General features: G+C 55.0%; 8 protein-coding genes across 8 annotated transcripts; 2 read left to right on the top strand and 6 right to left on the bottom strand.

Moving 5' to 3' along the window:
- Positions 1–6,027: 6,027 nt before the first annotated feature.
- VTJ04DRAFT_745 (uncharacterized protein) lies at positions 6,028–6,745 on the bottom strand (the record flags this gene model as incomplete). Its single annotated transcript, XM_069365778.1, has 3 exons — positions 6,028–6,116; positions 6,164–6,303; positions 6,615–6,745. 3 exons carry the CDS (start codon positions 6,743–6,745, stop codon positions 6,028–6,030), a joined length of 360 nt encoding a protein of 119 aa, XP_069223354.1.
- A 1,425-nt stretch (positions 6,746–8,170) lies between these two features.
- VTJ04DRAFT_744 (uncharacterized protein) lies at positions 8,171–8,529 on the bottom strand (the record flags this gene model as incomplete). The annotated part of the gene is made up of 3 exons (XM_069365767.1): positions 8,171–8,189; positions 8,250–8,271; positions 8,331–8,529. The coding sequence occupies 3 exons, from the start codon at positions 8,527–8,529 to the stop codon at positions 8,171–8,173; spliced, it is 240 nt and encodes a 79-aa protein (XP_069223353.1).
- A 2,745-nt stretch (positions 8,530–11,274) lies between these two features.
- Positions 11,275–14,610, top strand: VTJ04DRAFT_743 (uncharacterized protein; the record flags this gene model as incomplete). The annotated part of the gene is made up of 2 exons (XM_069365756.1): positions 11,275–11,709; positions 11,875–14,610. 2 exons carry the CDS (start codon positions 11,275–11,277, stop codon positions 14,608–14,610), a joined length of 3,171 nt encoding a protein of 1,056 aa, XP_069223352.1.
- Positions 14,611–14,632: 22 nt separating this feature from the next.
- Positions 14,633–15,288, top strand: VTJ04DRAFT_742 (uncharacterized protein; the record flags this gene model as incomplete). The annotated part of the gene is made up of 2 exons (XM_069365745.1): positions 14,633–14,881; positions 14,953–15,288. The coding sequence occupies 2 exons, from the start codon at positions 14,633–14,635 to the stop codon at positions 15,286–15,288; spliced, it is 585 nt and encodes a 194-aa protein (XP_069223351.1).
- Positions 15,289–16,129: 841 nt separating this feature from the next.
- VTJ04DRAFT_741 (uncharacterized protein) lies at positions 16,130–16,424 on the bottom strand (the record flags this gene model as incomplete). Its single annotated transcript, XM_069365734.1, has 2 exons — positions 16,130–16,303; positions 16,362–16,424. 2 exons carry the CDS (start codon positions 16,422–16,424, stop codon positions 16,130–16,132), a joined length of 237 nt encoding a protein of 78 aa, XP_069223350.1.
- A 1,250-nt stretch (positions 16,425–17,674) lies between these two features.
- VTJ04DRAFT_740 (uncharacterized protein) lies at positions 17,675–18,013 on the bottom strand (the record flags this gene model as incomplete). The annotated part of the gene is made up of 1 exon (XM_069365723.1): positions 17,675–18,013. The coding sequence occupies one exon, from the start codon at positions 18,011–18,013 to the stop codon at positions 17,675–17,677; it is 339 nt and encodes a 112-aa protein (XP_069223349.1).
- A 46-nt stretch (positions 18,014–18,059) lies between these two features.
- VTJ04DRAFT_739 (uncharacterized protein) lies at positions 18,060–19,465 on the bottom strand (the record flags this gene model as incomplete). Its single annotated transcript, XM_069365711.1, has 2 exons — positions 18,060–18,503; positions 18,566–19,465. The coding sequence occupies 2 exons, from the start codon at positions 19,463–19,465 to the stop codon at positions 18,060–18,062; spliced, it is 1,344 nt and encodes a 447-aa protein (XP_069223348.1).
- Positions 19,466–19,585: 120 nt separating this feature from the next.
- VTJ04DRAFT_738 (uncharacterized protein) lies at positions 19,586–20,073 on the bottom strand (the record flags this gene model as incomplete). Its single annotated transcript, XM_069365700.1, has 2 exons — positions 19,586–19,944; positions 20,019–20,073. The coding sequence occupies 2 exons, from the start codon at positions 20,071–20,073 to the stop codon at positions 19,586–19,588; spliced, it is 414 nt and encodes a 137-aa protein (XP_069223347.1).
- Positions 20,074–20,668: the final 595 nt, after the last annotated feature.

The raw sequence follows: 20,668 nt of genomic DNA, 5'->3' as shown, positions 1-20,668 counted from the left end.
ACCAACTACTATCAGCAGATGACTTACCTACCGGTCAGCACGACACGATTTGAGGTGGCGTCCGGCAACCGATGAGACTTCGACGATGGAGGGAGAGGGGTTGATCTACGGTATGGGCTGAAGAAGGTGGGAGCGGAAACGCGGAGGAACGCGGCAGATGCATTACCTACATCTCGATATGTCACCCTTCTGTCTGTCGGGTGGCGTGGCCCTACCTACACAATAGGTGGCTTCTGGATGTAAGTGCCTCTTGTCATGCTATGTTGTCTCCGGGTATGGGATGTCGTGGCCTATTCAGGTCAAGAAGCTCTGTCGCATGTGCTGTTATTGTGGGCAAATTGTCAGCAGGGTAGCCAACACATGTCTATCTTCAGTTCTCATTACCGACTCATTGTCCTCCTTGGGCATTCCTCTCCTCCTCAGCACCGTTGTATGATCCCATCTTGTACCGTCTCTCTGCTTCACCCCCTTTTTGCCTGCCGCGGATAGCTTTCCCGGCCCCCATCGGGCTCTCCAACCCACCTTCGTCTCGCCTGGCTCAAGGTAGCATGGCAGGCCTGATATCTGCAGGCGTAATGTCGATTCTAGATAGCGGTATGCGCAAGCGGGAAGGAAAGAGGGGGGGGGGTGTTGCCACCGTTGCCGCCGTTGTTTAGGTACCATATTGGACGGGGTGGGGAGTGGAATGAGTGGTGTCTGGGTCAAGGTCTACCTTACTTACAGACCTATGTGGGTGTATGGCGTGTACATAGGTATGTACATACATCCATCCATAGGATCACTTCATCCATCCTTTACATACAGATCAAGAACTGCATCGTCCAGACCAAATCGCGCCCACGGAGTTCCTTGTTTTCTGATCCCGGTCGTGTGGCTTGAATCGTGGGGTAGGAGATCTGACACTTTTCCAAGTTTTCAGCAGTATCCGGTGCCGTGGGACAGGCACGAGATCGGATCGTGGGAAAGACGTCGGGCCGGACTCGGCATGCCGACGGCTGCTTCGTCACAGCGGTCCTATGTGTGTTTCGGCTGATCGGCAGATCGACTGCCAGTACAGGTCTGTCAAGAGCTGTTTCTTGCAGGTGGCTGTGATGCACAGATCTGATTACCCCAAAGAAAGAACCCGGGGGATAGATGCTTGAATGAACTTCTCGTCACGAGAGCGTCTTACACACTTCTTACTCACCTCTCGCGCCACACATTCACTCATACTCATTGGTATCCGCTCACCGTGACAAGCCCGTCTCATCCCACAAACCAACCTCACCAATTCGCCATGACAGACTCTGTTCATGAGTTCTAGACCCATAACATGCCATTTCTTCGCCAATGCCATCCCACACATCACAGCTCGCGTACATATGGATGGCATGTTTCTGACCGAAAAGGTACAGAAAAAGAAAAGAGACGGTACATAAAACAGCCAGTAACCGTTTATGGCAGTGGCACTCGATATATCATTGATGACACGGAGCCCTATCCGCATTTACATGTAAGTAACGCACCCCAATCGCCTGTTCAGATCGGGTCTGCAGATGAGGTGCCGTCTGCACCGGGCCCGATTCGGAAAAGGAACCGGCTGCACACAAGCCCGCTTTCGGCCGTTTCACGCTCCTTACTGGTCCCCCGGCGGATCTCTTGGGTCCCGGCCGGGTCGGGAAGGGGGTGCGGGACCCCTTCGTATTAGGATTCCGGGTTGCCTGCCCCGGGGAAGTGGACAGCCTATCCCGCTGCCGAACGTTGTTAACCATATGGTCAGGTTGGTGGGCTGACCTGAGTGGAGAGGGGCAAGGACGGTTAGCGACGCTACGTAGGTAATTCACAACTCGGTTCCGGGTTTGACGTGTGTGCTTGATGCCTATCTATCTTCTCTCGAGATGGATGCCACTCGGCGAGCCGCAGTTTGCTCCCAATAGAAGGCCTTGGATGGCACGGCACCCGACAACCGGCTCGTGTAGCCCCCGAGTCAGGAAGCCATGGCACCGGGGATATGAGCCGCCCATCCCCTTCCTCTTCCTTTTCACTGGTATATGTATCGGCAGCCGGCTGCGTGCCAAGCCGGTGCATCATGCGGCTCTGTTGGCTTGCGTGTGATCGTGCTGGGGTTACCACTGAGATGGTTGGCGTCTGTCAATGTCTGTCTAGATCGGCTGGGGGTGGGCGGTGGGTTGGTTTGGGAAAAGAGGTGGGAGGGGGTGTACATACTCAGTGTGGCGGCGAAATAAATCTCCACACCAACTACGACGGTGGCCCATTCAGCCAGAGAGGCGACATGAGGCGAGGAGGGGGAATTAATAAGCGGTGTTATTACGCACCTGAACTAGCGGTGTTGCTTCTCAGAGGGGATTTGACCATTCGTCGGGGAGATATCGTGATCAATAAGAGATTGGGAAAAGGCAGAACAGCACTTCAGATGCTTCGTATGGAAGACGGCTTGCTGATCATTGTTGATAAGTCATGCTTAGGCGATACCAAACACGAAGTCGGATATTCTGCTTGCAGGCAAAAGTGCATATTGGCAAGCTTGCTGTGGCTTGTATTGTGGTACGGAGGTGTAGATCCATCAATACTCTGTAGGCTGGTGTTTCAACAACCGTTGGGATCATTGTGACACATGATCAGGAAAAGCACATTGGTAAGGTCCAGAGCTTCGTTGGGTCTCCAAGGGGCCGAGTCTTGGAGAGTGAACTGGGCCTAGACCTGGCAGCCTGTTCTTCACTCACACCCACAATGCCCCTGAGAAAGTAGCATACCATTATCCAAAACAACCGAATACGCAAACGAAGCCCATCTATTTCTATATTTCCCCAAATTACAGGCGGCTCAGCCTTGCTTGGCAGTGAATCGAGGATCTCAAATCCCATCCGACATCTTGCAATTGCCCATTGACAACCTGGAACTCTAGAACCCTGGGATTGGAGGTGGCAAACCAGGCGGAACCGCCCACCTCCTCGCATCCACTTACATCGAGACAGAAGGTTTGGTATCTGTTACACTAGAAGCTGTCCAGTTATGTCAAGCTCCTCGATCATTGTGATGATGGTTAAGCATTGAACCCAGCTGGTTCCGAGTTTGTCGTCTTGGATACCCCAAAGTGCCATCTTTCTTCCGACGCACATCCCCCAACTCATTCTCAAGTACCCGGCCATGACACATCCAAAGCTCCTTCGTCGTCATGAGAACACCCTCAATGTCACACAGACGAAGCACAGCATCGGCACTTCAACAACCTGGTACTCCATCCCCACGCAGTCTTAACTCTTTCTTGAGCAACATGTAGTACCTAGAGGCAAACACAAGCTCCGCAGTTAGCCGCCCGGGGTGACACGGGGGTTCCACCAGACAGACCTCCAACCGAGGCCATGGCACGGGATCACCATCTAGACCCTCAAACGTGCGTCAAGGTGGGCAAGTTTCCCCGGGGGTTAAACGAGACACAAGATTGTCGGGTTTCTGTCGTGAGAGCGTCTTTCTGTCCTCCGATCTACTTATCAACTACTATAGGGCGGCTGCCCTCGGGTCTTGACCTAGGCATTCGCATACGTAATGTGGGTATGCACCCAGGTATTGCCTCGTGTTGCACAGCACTCATAAGAGGCGTGTGTGTCTTTGCGGTGTCCTCTCTGCCTTCGTGGACGTTGAAATGGTCCAGTGAGTAGTGTACAAGTGATGACTTATGGTCCGTCCCGAGCCCATATGAGATACTTCCGTCTGGCCCACAACAGATCCCAATCAGAGCTTGTCTGTCAACCCGCACGCGACAACGACCAAGACTCGACATGTCATGTGCACACATTTTCCCAACTGCCGGTAGAGCAGAACTGCTGTCGTGGATGAGCAGGCATGGATGTAGGCGGTGTTTGCCATACCATCCAGCTCTCATCCGACGACCGAAACGCTTTCAAGACACATGACAACCATTCATTCCTCTTCCAGCAAACACAGCTTGCCCCAGAACCAACAGCAGCAGACCGAACCTTGGAACTTTTCGATCGTATTCTCTCCCTTCCCCATTCCCCATTGCCGTCGTGCCGCCCACCACTTCTGTGGCTTTCACCATCCTCATTCATAGGAGGAGAAACCGGGTTCTGCTGCCGGTAGCATCTCACGCGCGCCCTGGACAGTATATCCCGTCCCATGTCGTACGGACGATGCAGTTACATGCGTCGCCCTGACACACCTCGGTACGTATGTGTATATGTACGGACCTACGTACATACATCATCACTTCAGCCGCCCTGGCTTCTCCGACGCGGAGGACGGGCCCAGTTCCCGCGGCCAACACGGTATTGGATACCATATACCTCCCTCCCTCCCTTGCCTGTTTAACCATACATCCATATCCAAGGTACACGCGGCAGGCAAGGACCGCGCAGCGCAGCAGCAGCAGCAGTAGTAGTAGAGACATAATACAAACCTATTATAAGTCAGGACCTCTAAGGCCAGCCTTCCCCCGGACAACCGGCATACCACTTCCTTCCATACTCCTGCATACGCAAACCAGTCATATCGGCACGTCAATGATCCGAAAACAGCTACATGGCGGTAAGTCTCTACGGCATTTGAGAAAGCAAGAAAAAAAAGGCAACTCAGCCCAGTGAAATGGCGGCACCACCTCAGTAAGCAAGCAAACATGACCGCCCAACTTTCCCAAACCAGTAACTCCTACTTACACGGTACGGCCTGTCTGTCTGTGTTCTGTGTCTCACCCACAATTCGGGTTCGCCATCCGGGCCGTCCGTCCCCACCCAGCACGGCACCATCTACGAACACCGTCTCTACGCCGCAAACAAAAACCTACATACGGTGGTTACCTCACCTGACCGTTGACTTGACTGGACTGACTGGGCAGACTGACTGACGAAATGACTGTTGACCTCAGCCTTGCCTTCCACCCTGCCCCCCGCCTCCCCACGTTCCCGTCCGTCCATCACGGGACCGAAAACGGTCGGGGTTCAAGACCGCCTTCGGTGAGCGGCGGCGGCGGCGGACCCCTCCATTTCCCAATTCCCAGGTCCCGGTGATCAAATGCCGACGGACAGCGGCCTGTTGGTTGTGGGGGTGGAGTACATCCTACCTATTAGAGCGGGGGGATTGGCAAGCAAACTACAGAGTAACCGGTACGTAGGTAGCCGCACATACGCTTAAGCTTACCTTGGGGTAAAGTAGAGATAGGTAGGAACCTGATGTGTAAGCCTGTGCAAGTGGCAACCTGCAGACCGAGTGTAACAACTCTGCCAGGATATTGACCAACGAGTTTGGTAGTTATCCCAGGGCTGATTGTCTCCGGTACAGATGCATTTTGGATCCCTGGGATGGTTCATCCCAAGATGTAGTTGAGATGTGATAGGTTGCCCTAGGAACTTTATTGCATGTTGGAAAAAAGGATGATGACACAACAGAGACTGTATGCAATGTGACAGGACGCCGGGTTTGCAAGACACTTCTTGCATCCAATCTCCCCTGCGTGAGTTATAAGTCTCACTGTTACTGCCGTTCTTGGCAGAAGGCTGCCAGGACTGGCGAGAGAGGTCGCATGCGGTGCATGATGAACACATCCTGTCCAATTTCTACCTACCTACCTACCATGGTCTTGACGTTTCGATTTTCTCCTGGGGAAGTAGTATTGTTGGTAGGGGGGGACAAGGCCCAAGGTCTCGGGTTCTGGCGGCTTATCCAGGTTCTCTTCGTGTCTCGCAGCTCTGATCAGTTGCTGGATCGTCCTGATATTGAGTGAGCCCCTCCCTCTCCGCCTTGACTCTCTCTGACGAAGAAAATCCGCAGTCGAACCGATGTCAAGGTGGTCAAAGCCAAAGTGCAGCGGTCCAGGGTCCCTATGCAGCATCGGGATGCAGGTTCGCTGACGACAAAGGCAGGTTCCCGTAGCTCTCCGGTCGCTCGCGTGTTTCCTACCTGCTTAATGGGCATACTCGGTACGGACGCGCGGACATGTACCCTATGTCTTCCGTACGTATGAGAATATCCGCTTGCCGCGACGGTCGCATGTTTGTCGAAAGGAGCACCTCGTCATGCAGATGAGCTAGGATCCAAGGCGGGGTGATCAGCGCGCTCGGCGAACAGGGCGAGCCGAAGCGTCGCCTTCTTCGGGAGCAGCCCTGAAGGTGAAGTTTCCCATCATGTCGTGTCCCATGTCTTGCTGTACCTCCCGGGTGGCGCAGAGTGGGGGAAGGACGGGGGCCGGTGGTCGGTGTGGCCCGGGGGCGCACATGGAGCAAGTCATGTGTTTGATCAGGGTAGCGAACCAGAAGCGAATCGGGAGGCGCGGCAGGATTCGGGGCGGTACTGAGCGACAAGCACGGGGCCAAAGACATCCCTGGTACTACCTAGATACAGCATTACCCGCGATCCTCCCCGGTTTGGCGTCTTCTTCCGCTGTGCACTCCCCGGGGCACGCCGCTCAGACGTCGTGCCATGTTGCGGGGAATTCCTCTCAAGGTTTGGCGGGGTGTGGGGGGAACAAGAGGGCTGTTTTGGTTCTTGCTCTTTTTGTTGTCTCATCTGACCAGAGAACACAGCTCTCAGGCAAGCAGGCAAAGTTTGATGGTATAGCCTCGACACGTTGCCCAACGGGAGGTGCGGGAAGACGGGCGGACCGTGGTATGGATTCAGACCGCGGAGCATCACACCGTGACTCCAGCTTGTCGTCGCAGTGCCATGGGGTCCACTCATTAAGCAGCTTGAGGCGGATGACATTTCTTCTGGAAGGTCCGAGGACAGCTTCCATCGGCCTTACACTGGAGGGTTGGGCATCGATGGAGCTCTCTGTTGCGTCTAAGGCGCCGCAGGCGTCTCCGAACCCGCGGCCAAGTGGCTCCACTTTGTTTGACCGGTTTTCTGCGTTGTGCTGGTGATGCATTGCTGGCGCATTGAGATGTTTTGTCGGTGAGGCGGGAGAAGCGGGAAGCAATGCCATGAGTTGTATCCCGGGGTGTGTGCCGGCGGAAGACTTTGTTTGGCGGCGCCAGATTTGTTGACGGGAGACGGGACCAAGGGCCGGCTCGATCGATGACGCGACCAAGCAGAGGGAGCCAGGAGAGTCTTGGGACTCGGTTCGAGGTTGACCGATGAAGCAAACGCAACCCTAAAAAGAGTGAATTCGGAGATCTCCAAGTCCTTGTATTTATTTAGTAGTAGTCCCGGCCAGGTGCCTGCCGGATCTGGCGGACGGGAACCTGGAAGTGTTGTGCGTACACAGTCGTAGCCGACAAAAAAGATAGCCCGGAGAGCCGAAACCCCCGGTGGAGCATACCATTCCGTCGGATGATATACATACTTCTGGCGGTGGTCGTGGTTGAAGATATGGATGGTGCCGGGACCAGAGGATGATAGAGTACCTTACCCACGGACACTCAATCATCCATGGAGAAGGATGCCGTCTACCATCCTACGGGACCTCGGGAGTTCCTGCCTCACCTTAGCTCTGTGCACGCAGGAGAAACTCCGGTCACGGAACAATCATGATAAGTTCCCGTCTCATCCGCCCCTTCCTATCCCAGCCGGACATGTTTCGGATGCTCCTGCGCTATTACTCCGTCTTGTGGAAAAACAAACAAGAGCAGAGTTGGAAACCAGCATCGTCGAATCGGTCAACCGGGACTGGAGTTTTTTGTGTTTTCCCTTCCACCGTTGTTCCTTGTTGCTGTCGAGAACTTGCAGCTTGTCACCCTCATCCCCAGGAGTACCGTACCTACTAGGTCTGTATGTATGTACATACTTCACAGGTTGATAGTCACAAGTTTCCCTCTCGAAGTGCTTCTAAGCATGCGTTGTCACCTCTAACCCTGAAACCAAGGTCGGGTGCTCCAACAACCCTCCGCCTGGACTTTGTAGTCACCGAACACCAAAAACTCCTCCAGAATGTCGACCCCCAGGTTCCAATACCAGGTATGGAGCGGCCCCATTCAACCCTCCGCGTGTCACAGCTCTCTCCGCATTCGCGCATTTGCTCGCAGGCAATACTTGCTGTGCATACCTACTGTTCTTGGAACTACCTATCCTGGAGCCTAGGTACATACATTACGCTTCACCTTCACCCTCAGACCTTCCCTTCGGCTTGCACACCCCGAGAAATGTCGAGGGTATCGGCAGTCATTCGATGTGTACCAAAGCCCTCCGATGCAGCACGTATCACGTAGCTGCAGGCCATCCTTCACACCCCCCACGCCCCTCTATTTTCCACTCAGTCTTTTGCTCGCGCCTCGTGGTGTAGGTAGTACATACGTACTTACATCTGGTCGATCAGTTTAGCAGCTGGACCCGATGGCACCCTTTTGTTTTTTCCGCTCCACTGAGACGACGGCTTGCTTCACCTCGAACGTGCTTGGGTGGGCTGAATGCCTTTTGGTCCGGTGCCCCAACGGCCTTATCCACTGCTCTGTCGGGGCCCGTCCCGTCAGTCATGACATTGAGGCTTGTTAGCGTCGTCTTGAGCCCGGGGCACCGGCGGCTGGCTCGCTTTCGGCGGAGAGGGGCCGGGACCGCTTCAGGCGAACCAAGAAATTCAGCCATTGACAACGGCTTTCTTGCCGTGCCGTGCAGCCTTCACCTCTGCCTCCTCCACCTCCACCGACAGCCCGACCCGCCGCCGCGTTGTGATGGAGAACGAAAGAAACCCATCGAGGGCAGATCCGTCGGTACTCTCGACGAGGATAGGCACGCATGGCCCGCATGCATATTTCCAAACCACCACGTCCAATGCCTGCATGCATGCATGGCTGCATTCTCCCACGAGGATCCTCAGGCGGTGAGGGAGAACCACCGTGAGGGATAGTTTTAGTCCGGCTGCCAGGGAGCACAGCCGTTTGGTTGGGACGTGATGACGGGGAAGCCGCTCGGCGAAGTCTGCGCTAGCAACCTTGCTGTACAAGGGCGACGACAACCATGGGCAGCTTGGGCTCCTGGTCTAGCGTCAGCAAAACTCCGCCATCCATTCACCTTCATGTCCTCGATGGAACTTCTGCTCTCATCGTCCGCGTCAAGCATCGTGTGTTCACGCTTCTGCTAGTCGGCGAGCCTCAGTCCGCCCTGCTGGGAAGAGACTTCACCAACCACGAGAAAAGCATGGCTTCGGCGATGGACCTAATGTAGTAGCATGCACACTTTCCGCACTAAAAGAAAAGGTGGCCAGGCGGTTCCATACTGCTGGGGCGGCCACATGAAGGTTGTGTGGCCTCACTTCAGGGCTCGCCGTCGGGCAGCGGCGTGTCGACCAACCAATTCGTCCACGTCTCTTCCCTCATGGTCTGGCGCGCTCGCACTCAACGAGACAAGAACGACGCTGGTGGTATGTAAACTAGGTAAAAGCCCTCTTCCCAGGACTGGGGGAAGAAATCAAGGGCACCAGAAGGCCATGGAAGAGTGGCGGAGCATCGCGGTCTTCCCGGTTGGCGGTTTTTGTCAAGCTCCTAGCAGTTTTGTTTGTTTCTGTTTCTGCAGAATGTTGCGACCCAAGAGAAGACGATGGTGACATGATTCTGTCGACAGCCGCTGCGTTGCTGGGGAATTATTATTCACCTCGCGGCAAATGTGTTCGGCTCTAATTCTAAAGTCGATTCTTTTGGTATCGTCACGACGTAACACCAAACGGATCGGCGGATACTGTGTACGGCGAAGTTACACGGGCTTATGAGACAGGTCGTGGGACAGTCAGCCACTGAACGCACACCTTGGTCAGGTTACAGAGCGAGTGCTGGTGTTCTGGAACCCGGGCATCCAACCCTCGCTAGATCCCCCGCCAACCAACCGAGACCCTCGAACGTCTGGACACAAGCCTGGGCAGGGGCCACCCTTGCATCTACACCTTGAGGTTTGTTGGAAACCTCCCCGGGGCGGCTCTAGCACGCACCGAAAGAGGATTGTTCTTGTTAGGAAACTGTCGCCTGGCGACGACCTGGTGGATTTTGCCATTGGCTTTCTAAGAAAGGGTTGCCCGGGGTGGTACTTGGTACTTTTTTTCCTCGTGGGGACTCTGGGATGGATGAACATCAATGACCTATGTACCTCGACCGCCCCGGCACAGCAAGAAGGCCCGGAGCCTCCCAAACTTTGCTTCTCTTTCTTCTTCTCCAAACCACCAGAAAACATCGTCCCACCACGCTCGTTTACTGTGTCGAAGCCCTCTCTCGTGTCTTTGTCGACGGCAGCCCCAGAGGTGCTGTCGAGTCTTCGTGGGCCCGGCCCCGGTCGTTGTATTGTTCGAGTTCTCGGTCGGCTGAGATCGGCTTCTCTTTTTTAACCTGAGCAAGGTTCGAGTCGGGTACCACACATACCACACCGAGAGCTCTTGTCTGTCCGCGACCGAGGTCTGAGAAAGGTCGCCAGCCTGAGCATCGACGGCAAGCAGAAGTGTGTGGACGATCAATCCCATAACCTGCTGCAGGCAGTCAGGGTGCCGCTTCGAAGGTCAGTCAGTCATCAGTGTCGGGAGGTTACTTAGTCGTGTCCCTCAGCCACACCCATTCATTCATCAATCCATCCCTCCACCACACGCCGTGCGGCCTCATATGAGTTCGTCATGTGTTCGTGATCTTCAACTCTGGACCCGCCCCGGTGGCAAAACTCACCTTCAACCGCCTCCCGGCCCCTCCCTGTCTCCAGCTTGCAGCCTCTCCCGCCTACCAAACTCCACAGTCCGCGTGTGCACGCCGTTGACTCCTCACCGTCTCGAAAGAGACGGCCGCGGGTGGAGGGGCATGAGGGCTGCAGCTGGCTTGACAACTTCGAGCCTCCATAGACCTCGTTGCATGAACCACAAAATACCACTACACCATGCTGACTTGAAGATTCCAAACAGCAACTCGCTCCGTGTATTTCCCTGGCCAAAACCAACCGGCGGGAATACAGGCCATGAGATTTTGGCCCTGGCCCGTCTTGTTTTGAACCCCGCCAATTGCCGTGAATCAACTCGGCTTCTTGGAGAATCTGGAACTTGTATGTCTTTCCTCTTTCTAATAGGCATTGTTTGCACAATTCGGTCTGGTCGCAGGCTCTCATGTGTCAAAAACGCCTGAAATCCACACCCTCTCCACATCATGCTCCAGCGGAGCCGCAAGTGAATGCTGCGCCTCCAGGAGAGGCGACACCACACGCCTCAACCCGAGGGTGGCCGACAATACAAGAACACATGCTTCCTTACCCGCTCGTTTTGGCTGCGTCTTCGGCGACGTCCCTCTTCTTCGGGGCGGCCAACTCGTCGCAACAATCATTGTCTCTTCGCTCACTTCTAACACGTCGGTTACCGTGCACAGGCCCAGCATGGAATCACCCGTCGAGACAGCCGGCCCGGAGCCGGGCCCAACCACGGCGCAGTCGGTATTGCGGCTCGCTCAGCTCCTTTACCCGGTCATCCTGTTGGTGACTTTTGTCGTGTCGTCCGCCGTCCACACCATCGTGACGGCCAAGTCTGAGGAGGAGCTGGAGATGCCCACAGTCCGGGGTCCCGACGGAAAGCCGTTGCCTGCCACGAAAAGGAGGAAGCAGGAGCAGCAGCAGCAACAGCAACAATCTCGGTCCAGCGAGGCGGACGAGAACTCGAGAAGATGCGGTCTCGCCTGGACTGTGTTTCTCTTCCTAACCGGCGGCATCATCCTGTCCTTCGTTGCCAATGGCGCGGCTGTGGCTGTCCACGCCATGCAGTCGAGCCGGGAAGCCGGCCTCAATGACGCATGGTGGTGCGGCGAAGAGAAAATTGTGAGTTTTTTTAACCCCCTCAGTTTCACCACTGCCCTAGGCTCGGATATGAGATGAATCCAAACATGGGGATGAACCCAGACACACCCTCTTCCTGCCCTCCTGCCTCGTGCCCTCCTGGTGTCCCTTTCCCCTGACGAAGTCACCCCGAGGCTGACAAAGCAGGTCTACCTCGTGGGCTCGGCCTTTCTCTACCTGTACATCTTCATCACGCTTATCGAGTGGCGCGACGCCCCGAACATCGTCCATCAAGTATTTTGGATCCTCGGGCTCGCAGGCGAGCTCGTCATCCTGCTTTCTTTCGGCTTAACCGTCTCCGAAGGCGACTACCTTGCCAGCATCGCGAAACCGCCTCACCGGTCTGCAGGTTCCGGGCTGAATCTATGGGACGGTATCGACCTCGGAATTGGTGCCATCCGCATCTGTCTTCTGGTTTTCTCCATCGCCCTGTATGGGGCAACTTCTGGGAAGAAGTGCCCGGATTCCGGACAGAGCACCGGGGCACCGCAGCGATCGGAGGCCGATGAGGCAGCTCCTTTACTCGGCACCAATGGACGTAGCTACAGCAGCCGCAGCTCCGAACACGACCGCTCCAACAACCGCGACCGGCATGACATGAACTATGGCGGCACTGACAGCAGCAACCGCCGGGACTCACACAGCGAGGGGGGATACATCCAGAGGGACTCGGACGCTGCTTTTTACAGGCCCGATAAGCTGCCGCGTCGGTCTTGGTTCGAGTATTGCCGTGGATACTCCATCTTCTTCCCCTACCTGTGGCCCAGCAAGTCGGTCTGGCTGCAGTTCATCGTGCTGGTGTGCTTCGTGCTGGTCATCCTGCAGCGCGTCGTCAACATTTTAGTGCCGGCGCAGATTGGCGTGGTCACGGACACGTTTGAGAAGGGCAGCTTCCAGCGCGTATGGGTTGAGCTGGCGCTACTGATGCTTTACAAGGTTCTCCAGGGCCCCTCGGGTGTTCTCGGCTCCATTCGCTCCATGCTCTGGGTCCCCGTGTCTCAGCACACGTACCGTGCTCTCACGACTGCGGCTTTCGAACACGTCCACTCGCTCTCGCTCGACTTTCACCTGGGCAAACGGACCGGCGAGGTCCTGTCGGCACTCAACAAGGGCGCGTCCATCAACCAGTTCCTCGAGCAGATCACGTTCCAGGTGGTGCCCATGATGGTGGACCTGCTTGTTGCCATCATCTACTTCTACGTGCGCTTCGGGGCCCTGTACGCTCTCTTCGTGTCCATCATCACGTTCTACTACCTCTACTTGACGATCCGCATGGCAGCCACGCGGGCCGACCAACGCCGCGACATGGTCAACGCAGACCGCGAGGAGGAAGCGGTCAAGAACGACTCCATCATGTCGTACGAAACGGTCAAGTATTTCAACGCCGAGAAGCGCGAGTTCGCCAGGTACGGCGAGGCGATGCGCAAGTTCCAGGAGGCTGAGGCTCGCGTCACCTATGGCATCAACTACATGAATATGTGCCAGTCGGTCGTGTTCATGTGCGGCTTGCTGGTCGCTCTCTTGACCTGCGGCTACCAGGTGTCCAAGGGCGAGCGGTCAGTTGGCGATTTTGTTCTCCTCATCACGTATTTGAACCAGTTGCAAGGCCCGCTCAACTTCTTTGGCACCTTCTATCGGACGGTCCAACAGGCCATGATTTCCGGCGAGCGCCTCCTCGAGCTCTTCAAGATTCAGCCGACCGTCGTCGACCGCCCCGGCGTGAAGCCCCTTCTTAAGTGCGAAGGGCACATCCGGTGGAAGAATGTGGGGTTCTCGTACGACAACCGCCGCGTCGCCCTCAAGAACCTTTCCTTCGAATGCAAGCCGGGCACCACCACTGCCTTCGTCGGCGAGTCGGGCGGTGGCAAGTCAACCGTGTTCCGCCTCCTGTTCCGCTACTACAATTGCTCCGAAGGCAGCACAGAAATCGACGGCCACGACATGCGCGATCTGACCATCGACTCTGTGCGCCGCTTCATTGGCGTGGTTCCCCAGGACACCATCCTCTTTAACGAGACCCTCATGTACAACCTCAAGTATGCCAACCCGGACGCCACCGATGAGGACGTTTACGCCGCGTGCCGCGCCGCCGCCATCCACGACCGTATCATGAGCTTCCCTGACGGCTACAACACCAAGGTTGGCGAGCGCGGCCTGCGCCTGAGCGGCGGCGAGAAGCAGCGCGTCGCTATCGCTCGCACCATCCTCAAGAACCCCAAGATCATCATGCTTGACGAAGCCACCTCCGCTCTCGACGGCGAGACCGAGCAGGAGATCCAGTCTCAGCTGATCACCGGCAAGTTTGGCGAGGGCCGCACCCTCCTGATCATCGCCCACCGCCTCTCCACCATCACCCACGCCGACCAGATCATTGTCTTGCACGAGGGCACCGTCGCCGAGCGCGGAACTCACGAGGAACTGCTTGCCCTTAAGGGCCGCTACGCCGCCATGTGGGAGAAGCACTGCCGCGCCGAGCGCGCCGTCGAGCGTGCCCGTGACGCCACACGCAAGGCCAAGAAGCTCCTCGGCCGTGCGAACGGCAATGCCAGCGACAGCGATGACGGAAGCACCAGCACAGCCTCGTCCACGTTGCTGCTCGCTCCCTCGACTGCGGGGAATACGGCCAAGACGGCCAAATTGGACGCTCATGAGACGGCATCCATCTCGTCGCGCCGTAGCAGCAGTGGCAGGTCGTCGTCGGCCTCGTCGGATTCTTCGGATTCGTCCGACTCGGAATCCGCGAGCTCGGGCGGCCGCACTCTGGTTCACAATGAGGACGGTGGTCGTGTAGAGGAGGATGACCACGACGATAACGAGTCTGTTCCATTGCTGTCCTCGGGCTCGGGTTCCGGTCGTCCGAAAAGCTCATCCCGCGCCACTTGAAGGGTTGGAGGAGTACTGGCAAATGCGACGTCCAGAACATGAGGGAAATACCTTTTTGTTTTCTCGCTGGTCACGGTGGTGGTGTTCTACGGAGTTTCGTTGTCACCACCTCTCTCTCATGTCACCGCCGGACGAGCCACTTCAGGGGTTGATGGGCAGAGTGTTGCTTGGGAATCGCTGGGGCATTCACTGGGCCCTTTCTGGCTCTCAAGTATCTACGCCGCCGTTGGTGTCTTGGAATCTCCGGTTCTCCAACCAGCAGTTCCGACCAGTCTGTCATACAGATAATGAGAACAAGGAGGTGAAGTAGACGGAGGGTTTGCGTCGGCCTTTTCTCTACAGTCTCGCGGCATGGGCTCCTCGAGGAGACTCCTCAAAACTCCAAGCGTCCAACCTCAGTCCCTTCAACCTTCCGGATGCCGAAACATGGAGGGTCAGAGGAACACGGCCGATCCACAAATCCAAACTCATAATCCCGACATACTAGTTGGTCGGCCTCACCTCTCCGCCGACCTCCCTACCTCCCTACCTCGTTTCGGCCTCATCTCTTTCCCAGCCGAGCCATTAGAACCACGCCTCAAACCAACAACACCTTTTACTTATCTCCGCTACCTCCTTTTCTCCTTACTACTTATTCCACCCCACTTCACCGTATTTATTTTGAGCATCCTCCACTGAGATGTTCTCTGTTTTTTAAGTTCGATACCACTTTGTCGTTTCATCTCGTTTTCTTCTACTACTACCGCTTTTCCTTGGTTGATGTCGTTGCTGTTGTTACTGTTGTTCCTACTGCTGCATACATGCATCATTTTTTTGGCTGGTCATTGTTACCAGGCCAAGATACGTGTCGAGAGGGGGCAAATGGAGAGTGGGGCGGGGGACGGGGCAGAGAGGAAAACGATTATGAATCGTGACGACGTGACGATACCAACATACCGACTACCGACTTTTACACATGGAGGGCAATCATGAAGCATGAAGCATGGGGGCTACTACTATTGGGGATTGATTTGGGGCTGCGGGTTGGTTGGTGCCATGATTCTTTTTGTTGAAAAGGAATATGAAATGAATTAACGACAAACAGCATGGGGCGGCGTTTTTAATTTGTTCTTTTCTTCTATTTTTTTCTTTGGTGTGCCTTTTTGCTTTTTTTTTTCTTACTGGATTGGGTGATGTGGTATGGATGGATGGGCTAATTATGGTCTTGTGCGTCTTCATCTTTTTCTCATGTCGTTGTCGTCGGTCTCGATGGGTTCGCTGGGATTGTGCGCGTTCTTATGTATTTAGTTATTTTATCTCGCACGGGGGCCAAACAAGGGGCATTAGGAGAAGGGGGACAAGGAGGGGAAGTGAGTGGGTGGTGGTGGTGACCATTTTAATGGGCATGACGGAATTGAGTCGAGTGGTCACCACACCACACCACTGGTATTGGTGAGGAAGAGGAATGGAGGGAATGGGGAAGGGAATAATAATGGGGAAGATACCTACCTACCTAGGTTACGACAGGAGGTCAAAAATATCAAGACTTAATGATGGTGGTACGGCGCAGTACAATAAAAGGGGGTTGGCTGGCTGGTGATGAGAGGATGGTTGGGCCCGGCGGATCATAATGTCTGTTATTTATGTTATTATTGCTGATGTTTGGTGCTGTTGTTGCGAACAGCGAGGGATAACTGTCCCTGGGATCGGGATGCTGGTGGAGGATAGGTTTCTTTGGTGCGTACGTATCTTTAATCAACAAAAGAACATACCTTGCCTGAGGTAGTGCCAAATTTCGAGCCCTGGGCGGTCTCGTCTTCCATTCCGAAGTCCATCCAGCTGCTTTTGCTTGCTATGGTCTTTGAAGCTCAACAAGATGGACAATCCTGGACCTGTGATCACTGTTGATCGGGCGCTTAAAGACACCGACATACACACAAGCAGTCGTTTTTAGTCACCTGGGTGCTATGTACTTACAAATGGTCAGGAACAGGATCATGCAAAAAAGACCCTTTTGGTCTCTTTCCCCAACTCCTCGGCTCCTCAGCTCCCCGATTGGATGTTACAACTTAATTCAAGAACGAGAAGAGAGAGACGTCCAGTATTTTCCTGGTGGGCTGGAAAGACAAAAGAGGTTTGAAATCCTTCCCAATAACCAACAGACCGATTGTGTGTCAGCACTCGTCAGTACCTATCTGAGCTCTATGGGACGTCCTCATGCCTGTCTTGTCTGGCTCTCATTACTTACTTACTATGGCTCTTGTTGTTCCCGGCACGCCACGCCAATTACCGGGGCTTCTCTTCTTTATCGGGCGACGGACTGAGGACCTAGGAAGACGGTTGTCAGTCTGTCTGTCTGTCATTCGGTCAGGCCGTACTTTATCTCTCCCAGAGGACTATCTCCCATCTTCTTGTTCTCGGCTAGCTAGGTTAACTACGTACCTACTTACCTACCTACCTGACCTAAGTCCGTTGATCCTTCTCCGCAAGAACCTCCCCTCTCTGAGCCAATTGAGAGGGCGTGGTTATAAGGTACAATCCCTGGAATAGAGCAGTCGGAAACCACACACGGGCCGGACACAGCCAGCAAGCCAGTTCGCCGTCCAACACAGAGGCACTTGACGTCGGAACCTGAAAGACCTCCTCTAGTGAGCATCCTGGGGGTGTTTGTTTTGAGAAGGTCATGATAGTTCAGCTCATTACCATCATAATCATTGAGACTTTGACATTATTAGGTCTTGATATCGACAGCATCCATCCGACTAAGTACAGACATATGTACTCTACGTAGGTAGCTCATCCCATTGCTTCTTCATCCCTTGATTAAATCGTATCTCTTTCTCCCCCAGCAACCGAGAGATAGAGAGAGTACCGAGCATTATTAGTAGTAAAAGTAAACAGCCAACCCACCCTAACATCATGATATCATCATTATTATCATCACCAAATCCAACTCATTCATTCCATACGTAGGTAACCACCACCACCGATGACCACTTGCTCGTTCTCTCCCACCCAAGACAAGACAAGCGAATGTCATAAAAACCCAACCAACCTTCTTCCTCCTTTACTCATAGATACCCAGTCATTCATCCCCCGAGTCATCCCGAAGAAAACAACCCGGAAGCGAGTGAACAAGCTGCCACCAACCAACCTGTATATACTTGAACCAGCCCCTAACCTCTCCTGTCTCCTGCCAGACACCGACCGGACCCGACCCAGACCAGACCAGACCAGACCGTGTTATAGCGAGTGCAGTGCGCGTAAACATAGCATGATTGCCGTAGTAAAAACACCCGAATCCATCCAATCCAAAAAGCGATAGACAACGACCTATCATGCCGTAACCTCCCCCGATTCGCTTCATTATATAACATAGGCTTCGCTTTCTAACAACCCCTCCACCCATCACACAAATGGTCATATGGTCATGAATCCAATCCAATCCAACAAAGAAAAAAAAGCAGGAATTACTTGCTCTTCTTCGCCGCCCCATTCGCAGCAGCAGCAGCAGCAGACCCATTCAGCTTAGCAACGCCGTTCTGCTTCCCCGCAGGAGTAGCAGCAGCAGAATCCTCGATCAACTCCGTTTCCGTCTCATCCTCACTGCGATCGTCCTTAGCGACGTTGTGCACGACAAAACGATAGGCGATGCGCAGGATGAAGAAGAGCCAGAACAGGTTGAGGGACTGCAGGGCGCTGAGCAGGGTCAAGGTAATCACAAAGGACAGGGTGCACTTGTACTGGCCGCCCTCCCAGTCGAGCTCGTAGGGGCCGACCGTCTTGAACTCGGTGAAGAGGCTGGCGAGGATGTGCAGGTTGAGGTAGTGGCGCAGGTAGATCCAGACGCACATGAAGGTGAAGTAGTAGGGGCCGGTGAGCCAGTGGTCGAGGTAGTTGAGCGTCTTGGAAGTCTGTAATTGGAATTAGCATCCGGAAGTTCAGGAACTTGGGAGCAACAAAAAGTAGGACGTACCGCCAGGAAGAAGTCGGAAATGTCATGAGTAATGTAGACGGCCAGACCCATGTAGGTGAAGTGGAAGCGGTAGCTCAGACCGATGAGGGCGAGGCTGACAATGTGATGGCAGACGAGCTCGCGGAAGTCCTTGCGGGGCTTCTCCATGCCCAGCACCAGGACGATAGCCTGCTGGGCCCAGTAGGCCGCCTGGAACAGATAGTAGAACTTGAAGAGGGCGTCGTGCGTCTTGTGCGGGAAGTTCTCGTACATGGCCCGCGTGTTGAAGTACCACAGTGGGGTGCGGCTCATGACGTACAAGCCCGTGGGGCCCAAAATGCCAAAGTAGATGGCGGTGTAGACCTGCTCCATGTAGCGGGCCTGCTTGCCGCGCGAGCGCAGTCCATGCCAGCGCGCCATGGGACGCAGGATTTCCTGCATGATGAACTCGCGGGTGAAGGAGAGGACGACAGTGTAGAAGGTGACGAAGGCGATGTCCCAGGGACCCTTTCCATACTGTGGAGCTTCGTCAGGAGAGCTGGTGGGCAGGCGGTACGAGAGGAAGATGAAGTGGTGGACGGGATTTGACTCGGTAGGGTTGAGGGCGAAGAGGGCCAGGAAGACGAGCAAGATGGCGGCCGGCAGCACCCAGGTGTGCTTGATGCAGATGGACTTGATGCGGCGGAGGGCGGACCGGGCCTTGCGACGCTTGGAGCCGCGCTTGGTGGGAGTTTGGGGAGTGGCAGCGATGCCGGTAGCCAACGAAGGGGCGCCCGTGTCGCCGACGCGAAGTTCGCTGCCGAGGGCGCTGGATTTCCTCCGGCGGCGAGCAACATTGCCGTTGGCGTTGTTGATCAGGTCAGCCGTTAGGCGATCGGCTGCCGCCGTGAGCGGCGGGAAAGGCTCGGTGCCGCTTGACATTATGGATTATTGTTGGTAGGTATGTGTTTTCCCCCTTTTTTCGTTGTCTATTCTTCCCCTCTGACACCGGAATCGAGAGAGTCGTCTCGGGAAGCACAAAGGACCGACCAGAGATCCGAGTCAACGGGCCGGGTGCTGACGACGACGGCCGGAGGCACGGGGGCTTGGATCGGCGGCGGTGTCTCTCCTTTCAGGCGGGAGCACGAGGGAGGGTTGCGTTGCAGATGGTGTCGGCCTGTTGATGACTCGGCCGGGCGGCGTTGGTTCAGATCTCGCAGTCAGGACGCATGCAACAAGACGGCGGCGCCTGCTGAAGACAAGAGAAAAGAGAAGAGGATGAACAAGAAGAAAAGAAGAAGAAGAAGCAATTACAAAGTCTAGGCAGTTTGCAGGAAGAGAGAAAAGGTGCAAAAAGGCAGTCAGATGGGTCAGCGTGCCATCAGCCGCAGAAGTGTCGGTCGGGGAGAAGAATTGGAGGTCTTGTGTTGACGGGTTCCGGCAAGAAGGTCAGCCAGATGAGATTTTGGGGATGATTTGTTCGCGGAAACGTGACTTTTCATATGGCAGGGAGCGTCCAATGGCTGTAGTCGAGGCAATTGATCCCCCATGCAACTCTGGGGCTGCGAGAGCATGAACACAACAAAAAAGATGGGCTGAAGACTGGACACACACAACAACAGACCCCCTCGACCGTCGACCCGCGGGCCCCGTTCCGTGCAGCGAGCGGACAGCACTTTCTCCCCTCGACCCGCGGGCCCCGTCCCGTGCAGCGGACAACACTTTCTCCCCTCCAGGCCTCGGCGCGCGGCACGGCCGATTGGGGAGACAGCCAGAGAGCATCGGACATGGCTCACACCTCACACTGGCCGGCTCGGAGAACGCCAAGCCCCCCGCTAACCCGTCTTTTGGTTCTTTCTGCGCTAACCTTAAAAGTGCTTTCCAGCTGTCGGGTTTGTGGATCCAGGTGTCGAGCTGTGGACTCAACCCCTGAACCTTCGGCATGAACAAAAAAAGGACAACTCAGAGAGCAGGAGAAAATTTGTAATAAGAGTTCGGTGTAGCCAGCCCATGATCTATCTGGGAAGACCTTCGGAGTATGTATGCCAGTGTATACCTATTCGATCGAGCAGAAGACTGTAATGGCCCTGATGCCATGTATATATGTACATAGCACTTAAGCTGAGCAAAGACATCAACAGATTC

This window comes from Mycothermus thermophilus (assembly GCF_041956435.1).
Source record: "Mycothermus thermophilus strain CBS 625.91 unplaced genomic scaffold VTJ04scaffold_1, whole genome shotgun sequence".
Lineage (NCBI taxonomy): Eukaryota > Fungi > Ascomycota > Sordariomycetes > Sordariales > Chaetomiaceae > Mycothermus > Mycothermus thermophilus.
Note: the sequence above shows the minus strand (reverse complement) of the source record. Positions and strands in the feature narration are given on the sequence as shown.